The sequence below is a fragment of the Morone saxatilis genome, unplaced genomic scaffold (assembly GCF_004916995.1).
Source record: "Morone saxatilis isolate NCDOM2014 unplaced genomic scaffold, NCSU_SB_2.0 Contig17, whole genome shotgun sequence".
Taxonomy (NCBI): Eukaryota; Metazoa; Chordata; class Actinopteri; family Moronidae; genus Morone; species Morone saxatilis.
Genome location: NW_023339729.1, coordinates 23496688 through 23504360, shown reverse-complemented (window position 1 = coordinate 23504360; position 7673 = coordinate 23496688). Strand labels below are relative to the sequence as shown.

Sequence of the window (7673 nt, the reverse complement as noted above, 5' to 3'; positions counted from 1 at the left end):
GTGTGTGTGTGTGTGTCTGTCCGAGGCAAAGAGAGGACAAAGCACATCTTACTTATATACCTGTACATGCATACACCCAGAAAGTACAGTATGTATGTAATGCAATGTATGTAGTATGTATGTATTTGTATGACCGTGGATATATTTATTTTTATATCTGGCTAAATAGGCTCATGATTCTTGGGAAGCATTCATGCATCATTTTCCTTTATTGGGCCAGGTTTCATTTTTCTAGCATCCAGCTCAATGCAATCTGAGCTGCTACAGCAGACAAATAATACTAAACTGGCTCAAGCACAGTAGGGTTCTTCAGAATTTGAAAGTCAGAAGAAAATCTCAGAAATCACAAAACAGAATTGTTGGACACAGAACAGCTCAATGGAGCTACAACAACTGTTTCCACAGTACAGGGCCAAGAGCTTGTTCAGGAAATTCCAACTGCAGAATCCAGGAGAAATGGAAAAATACAGAATAGTTACAAAAAATCATAATTTATTTATTCAAATATTCACATATAACATGCAATGTAAATAATTTTTCTGCAGTCTCACGTGTCTTTTGCCCAGACATACATGGAGGCTCTTTGTTTGCAGGCAATAATCCTTTGAAATAAGAGACAAATATTAAGTGTTTAACTCCTCTTCATCTCAAGAGACTCAACAGGTTTTCAATCGAGGTGGGAAACTTTTTAAAATTTAACATCTACCATCCACTGACACATAAATATTCAAATTTACCAGCCGCTCAATAGTACATTATATTAAGTAGTAATAGTGAAGGCTTTTATATTTTACCAGCATTTCCCTGGTGGCTGGTGCTGCCTTCCCTCCTTCTTTTCTGTTTGCCATGAGATTCCTAAGGAATTGATTATGCCAAAGTATGAACATCTGGCGTCAACAAAGGAGAAAGTGATCAGATTGGCTCTGTTAATGGAATCCCTGTTACACCCACCATCCTGTTATGAAGGTTTACAAGCTTTTACACATTTAGTCTAGACGCAATGCTCCACTATCAACCAGCATAGCTGTTTTTCAGGTCATAGCCACAACATCTGTCATTGGATCAACCTTAGGTGAGTCAAACAATTTAATTTTAGTGTCTTGCATCACAGAGGTAGCACTGTTTTCCTTTACTATTTTAATTTCAGAATGTGTTGAACATTGTATGAAATTTAAATGAAATTTGATCTGCAGTAGACTCCACAATCGCTAGCCCACGATATTTGTCCTTTTTCTGACCTGTAGGCATGTGTGTGTTGGAACAAGATCACGTGTAAGACGTCTTCTGACATGCTCCTCCCCAAGATGAAAGATTGTCCGACACAAGCAATGTATTTTGTTAATAAATTTGTACCTGTTTGTAACCAGGGCAGTAACTCATTAATAATATTACTTTCCCAGTAACTAGTAGTGTAACTGATACATTTCAGTAAGTAGTATATTACTTTTGTTTGCACCCTCTATTGATTTGAAATCCAACAATATAGTCACATCCTTGGATACATTTTTGTAATCGTGGAGGAATCTAGTTTGGAAGATGGAAGCATTCAGCAGCTGGAAATATTCCCATTACTTTGATTTTGACCAACAAAATCTTAATCATCATCATCTTAAGTCTGAATTTTGGGGAGAAGGGACACAATGACCAATTTTGTGAAAAGTAGCAGAAAGTAATAAAACTAGTAGTGTAACTAATTACTGTTGAAAGGGAGTAATAAGTCATTATATTACCTTTTGAAAGAGTAATGAGTAATATATAAAATTATGTTGAGTAACTAGCCCAACACTGTTTGTAACAAAGGGGGATAATTAAAATATTCTATTCATTATTAGTAGCTATGGTAAAGTAAACATTAAAATGCAAAAGTAATAATACTAATCTGTAACATAAAGTGAATAGATCATTTAGATACTTTATTTTTACTAATATTTTTTATCCCACAACCTTGGGAACACAGAGCCTGTTTGCAGTTATTGTTACCTTCACTGATTATCAGATAAAATGATACTGACACTCTCCTTATCTATTCTCTTTGTCTTTCTCTGAATTATTTCAGTCTCTTTGGCTCCAGCCATGCTCTCCTTTTCAACCCCACCCCTTCTCTACCTGAGTCTCCTCCTCTTTCTGTCGTATCACTCCCCTGTTCTCTCCTGTCGGACTGGGACGCGCAGTCAGTGTGAGTCCGCTCCCTTCGCACCAGGCCACAACCTGGTGGGGGAGGGCTTTGATGTGGTTACCCTGCGGCGTAAAGGAGCCTACATGGTTGACGTGAGGACCTTTCTCACCCCAAATGGTACCTGTACACTCTGCTCGAACCCTCTACAAGGCAACAGGCTGCAGAAAGTAATTTAAATCAGCACAAAGACAAATTCACACACACACACACACACACTGAAGCAAATTACTGACCCAACCACATATTACTAACATGTTAACCATCCTGTTCACACCTTTATTTTCAGCTGCCTGTCTCTGCAGTGGACTGGCGTGCATTCAGCCGCTGCCAAACCAATCTCTACAGCAGCATGCACACCTCTGTCAGGTATTCTGTGACATAGAGTCAGAATCACTTATAGGGTTGTAATCAGCAGTGTGTATTTATTTAACAAACAAAACTGGATTCATTAGTCATGAGTCAGTTGCCAATTTTGTGAGTAGCAGAAAAGTAATATTACTAGTAGTGTAACTAAATACTATTGGCAGGGAGTAATAAGTAAAGTAAAACACTTTTGAAAAGAGTAACGATCCGTCATATTCCAGTGCCTCAACGCAGATCAGTCATCTCTAAACAACATTCACCCATCTTTAGTACTCAGTCAAAATCCTTTAAATCTAAATCTAAAAATCTGTATGAAATTCCAGTTGTGGACAAAACATTTACTCAAGTACTGTATTAAATACAACCTTGAGATATTTTACTTGAGTAATTCTAGAGAATAATTTTAGAGAACAAAAAGTGAGGGTAGAATGGAGCAGGAGATTGGCCGGAGAATTGTGGCAGCAGGGGCAGTTTTGCGATCCCTTTATCGAACAGTTGTCACAAAAAAAGAGTTCTCGATCTACCTGTCGATCTTTGCAACCTTAACATTAACATTAAAACATTAAAGTTGCTGCATGAGTAATTATAATAACATAATATTATTTTGTTTAATGAGGACTTTTACTGTTGGTACTTAAGTTTATTTTGACGAACAAACTTCATGTTGTTGTGAAACTATAAACTCACTATCTTATATCTTATGACTCCACAAAGTCTGCCCCCCATTCATTGTTTTCTTTTCTAGGCTCTGAGTTCAAAACGTTTTCTTTGTCATTCCTAGCTTTAGGAAAGAGTGGTGACTGTTATTCCATATCATAGCATCTATAATTAGGAGCATTATCTCATTTCACTCACTTATATGGGTGTCTTTCATTTCCTTAACTGACATTATTTATTAAATGTTTTGCTGTGAAATTTCTAATAATGGAAACTGTATTTTTTGAAAAAGAAATTTAAATGTTTTTAGGAAATCTAACAAATTTAATAGTAATTATTTTATTTGACTTATGTGTCCACAGCTCACTGGTTCGCACATACGCCTACCAGGACAGTTACGACTGGAAGGTAGGAAACATTTGACTGGATTTAATGCAAACACAAGTATAATTATGTTGAATTATTAGTTCCATAAACAAAAGATACATTCACACAGTATTACTAAAAGTTATATTTTCTCACTTCTAGATTAGTTTTATGTTTTCAAAGTTTTGAGATATCAGTCAACAGAACTTTGGTTGCTAACCCAGTAAAATTAAGAGCTCACTGAAAATCTAAATCTGAACAAGACTATGAGCCACTGGGACACTTGGATTAGGCACGGTGGTGTACTGACCTAAATGCTTGTTTTAGCATGCTAATATACTCACAATGCAAATATTAATAAGCTGATGTTTAGCAGGTGTATTGTTTACCACAATAACCATTTTAGCCTTAAGCACAAACTACTCTTGGGAATGTCAATAATTTTGCAGGTATTGAAGAAAAAAGAAGTAAATATTTTGACCTGATGATGGTGCTAGATGAAAGGTTAAGAGATCACCAAAGTCAGTATGATTCATCATCAGGGACACATGAATGTCTGTCCCAAATTTCACTCATTTCAAAGTCACCAAAGTCGTTAGGATTCGTCGTCTGGGAAGTCTGTTCCAGATTTCATCCATACCTCTAAAATCTGCAGTAGGAGAGTATTCCTGGTGAAAAGTGCTCACACATTTGGGAATTATCCTGAGTAACCAGGACATTGTTTCTGGAAGGACATGTTGCTGAGGAGTTAATAAAATGTAATTTTTTAAAGCTTTGAGCACTACAAGTTGAATTTGTGGTGCTGTGTGGCAGTGAAGATCGAAAGTGGCAGCAAAATCCCAGATAAACCTTTATCAGATGAAACCACAGCTACATACTATCACTGGTCAGTTAGTTATTGGGATGTAATATAATGCATCATGTGCTTTTTTTTATCAGTTTGGACTAGATTTTAAGAAGTTTCTCAACCTGGAAGTGGGTGGAACACGTTCCACTGCATATACCTTTTCTACAGCCAGGACCCAACAGGACCGCTACACCTTCAGCACGCACAGGTCCACCTGTACCCATTACAGGTAGGGTGTGTTAATTGTGTGTTATTAACTATAGTAATATAGTAAATAGTAATTAACTATGCTGTCCTTTTGTGTTTAGTTACCGTGTGTCGACCAGACCGCCCCTCAGCTCTGAGTTCCACAAGGATTTGTTGAGACTGCCAAGTTACTACAGCTCCTCAACCAGGGCCCAGTACAGACACCTCATACAGACCTACGGCACTCATTATATCCGCCAGGTTAAAGCACGCACGCACAAATCACTTTTATTTTCTTATTTGGCAGGAACAAAGGACATATTTATTTTGTCTCAACATTTTATTGTATGTAATTTCAGGTTTATCTTGGGGGGCGATTCAGGCGAGTCACAGCTACACGTACCTGTTTGTCCTCACTGAATGGCCTCTCCTCATCCGAGGTATGTGTAGCAAACATGTCTAGTGAACGCAGTAAACACACCAAAAATAACATCTAATATCCCCTCCTGTCATCTAGGCACACTCTTGCTTATCACTGGGTCTAAATGTCGGCCTGGGAAAGATCAGACTGTCCACTAATCACAAGACCTGCAGCAAGGTCCTACAGAACCAGGATGTCTCCACCTCTTACAGCTCTGGTCTCCACCAACACTACACTGAGGTGGTAGGAGGCCAAGGTTGGGTGGGGGAGTTTTCACTCACCCGCAACGACTCCCTGGGCTACCGAAATTGGCTGAAATCCCTCAAGGATCACCCCGATGTTGTTCACTATTCCCTAAGACCAATGTATGAGCTGGTGCCATACTTGACACGGAAAATAGGACTGAAGGCTGCCATAGAGCAGTACTTAAAAGAAAACGCCATACAGACCACTTCCAGACAACCATACTGTGGCTATAATTACCCCAACCTGGCCTCCAACTGCTGTCCTAAACAGGCCTGGAAGGGAACTCTGGTGGTGACCATCGTCCGAGCCTGGCGTCTGAAAGGAGATAGATGGGGCAAGACTGAGGCGTGCGTATAGAACAAGTTAAGATTCAGAAGAAAGATACAGGAGACGTGACAGAAACACTAATATGCTGTTCCATGTTTTTTTCACAGATATGCTAAGATGTGGTACGGTTCCATCTACCACAAGACTCGTATGATCAGGTCAAACGACCCTCGCTGGAATGCTCGTTATTATCTGGGCAAGGTCAATACTAATCTTCTCCTCACAGATCAGTTCAAAAGTGCCTCCTAAAGTCACTCGAATCCCATATCCGACCTCAACACAGCTACGGTCTGAAGGAACTTTCAGATAAATTGTTAGATTTTTTAAATATTAATTTTCTTTCTTGCCAAGAGTTAGATTGATATCATTCTCATGTCTGTTCAATCAATATGAAGCTACACTGCCAAAACACAGTAGCTAGATATTTGGTCAAAATTAAGTTAACCTTATCATAAAACTGTGAGAAAGCCTTAACTAAAGCTATCTGCTCGATCTCATTTTGTATGGCGGTACAGTTGAGTAGTTTAGTGCTGAATAATTAGCTTTAGAGGTGACTGTAGGTGGATTTTGTTACCTTTGGACAATGCCAAGCTGGTTGTTTCCTCGTGTTCCCAGTCTCTGTGCTAAGCTAAGCTAATGGATAACAGCTGCTGGTTGTAGCTTCATATTTATTGAATAGACACAAGAATGATACAGCATCGATCTTCTCATCTAACTGTTGGCAAGAAAGCACATAATAGCCTAAAATATCAAACAGTTTCTTTGGGCAGTAGACTGTTGTTGTTTGTCGTGCAATATAGTATAGAAATAGCAATAAAGACTATTCTCCACAGAGCTGAATTAGTTATTATTCTGTTTTAAGTACTTAAACTTTAAGTAATATTACTTTTGAGGTATGGTTTTTAAGATATATGTTTAGATTTATAGGTTTTATCAGAAGCTGTATCTAACACACATGTTGTATGTCAGTAAATTATGTTTATTGTGTGGTTTGATGTGATTAGCGGTCAAAACCAACCTTAATGGTGGTGCCTCAGTATAGCTGCCACCCCATGTGCCAAGGCAGAGTCTTTGCTGCAGTGACCACAGGTTCGAATCTGACCTGTGGCCCTTTGCTGTGTGTCATCCCCTCTCTCTTCCCACCTTTCCTGTCACTTTTCAGCTTTCCTATCCAATAAAAGGCAATAAAAAAACTGAAAAATAGGAAATGGAGCAATGGAACAAAACAAATACTTTTCATGAATATTTGGTCAATAAAACATATTGTAATAGTAATATTATTTTAACTTTTACACATTTTTTTATTAAGGTGGACACACACTTGGGTCTTAAGATTGAAGTCTGGGATGAAGACTGGGGCAGAGATGACCGCCTGGGATCCTGTGTGAAGTACCTGCGTCAGGGGACACACAGATACACCTGCCCGGCCAAGCGAGGCGGCGTTGAGATCCTGTACACTCTGACCTGCGACCGTCACCTAACTGGAGACAGGTGTAACCAGTACAGACCATCACCATACTGAGGAATGCATTCTGGGTGTCACTGGGTGTGATTACTTTCTTTAAATGCAATAACAGTCACACAGTACTCTAACATACAGGTTGTAAAATGCTGTCACACTATTCAGTTTAGGTTTGGGAATATATAAATCAGTAATAGCTCACCACTCTAAGTGACATATATTCTGCTTTGATTGTTTTACTCAACAGTTGTAGTTTGGTGTTAACCAATGTAGAAGCAACTTCTCACTGGGAAAGATAGTAGTCCTGTTTGATCTTGTTTTGAATGTTGCGGGTGGGTCCACATTTGAATGACAGATCTTTTCATATAGAGAAGCTTTTGATTCTTTATATGATTCATGTATGTATGAATTCATGCTCAAAGTTATCATGAGTATGATTAGAGATACATCTTTGTGTTGTATTTCTTGAGCAAATAAAGACCAAAAAAAAAATCAAAATCATTCAAAATGTGTAAAGTGTTTATTTAAAGCTTCACTCATCCATCAACATTAGTGACACTTTATGATAGAGGTAAGTAATTCATAACTAATGCCTGACTCATGATGACTTAATGTATGAAAT

At 38.3% G+C, this 7673-nt stretch overlaps 1 protein-coding gene across 1 annotated transcript; it reads left to right on the top strand.

Annotated features, from left to right (window-relative positions):
- The first annotated feature begins 925 nt into the window (after positions 1–925).
- LOC118327303 (perforin-1-like) lies at positions 926–7394 on the top strand. Its single transcript, XM_035660607.1, has 10 exons — positions 926–1072; positions 2057–2343; positions 2463–2542; positions 3559–3604; positions 4502–4638; positions 4718–4856; positions 4955–5035; positions 5113–5609; positions 5697–5790; positions 6899–7394. Exons 2-10 carry the CDS (start codon positions 2074–2076, stop codon positions 7109–7111), a joined length of 1557 nt encoding a protein of 518 aa, XP_035516500.1. The 5' UTR covers positions 926–1072; positions 2057–2073; the 3' UTR covers positions 7112–7394.
- The last annotated feature ends 279 nt before the right edge of the window (positions 7395–7673 follow it).

Coding starts and splice junctions, on each gene's coding strand:
- LOC118327303 (XM_035660607.1), top strand. CDS start 2,074: ATGCTCTCCTTTTCAACCCCACCCCTTCTCTACCTGAGTCTCCTCCTC. Junction 3,605..4,501: donor AGGACAGTTACGACTGGAAG/GTAGGAAACATT, acceptor TTTTTTTATCAG/TTTGGACTAGATTTTAAGAA. Junction 4,857..4,954: donor GCACTCATTATATCCGCCAG/GTTAAAGCACGC, acceptor ATGTAATTTCAG/GTTTATCTTGGGGGGCGATT.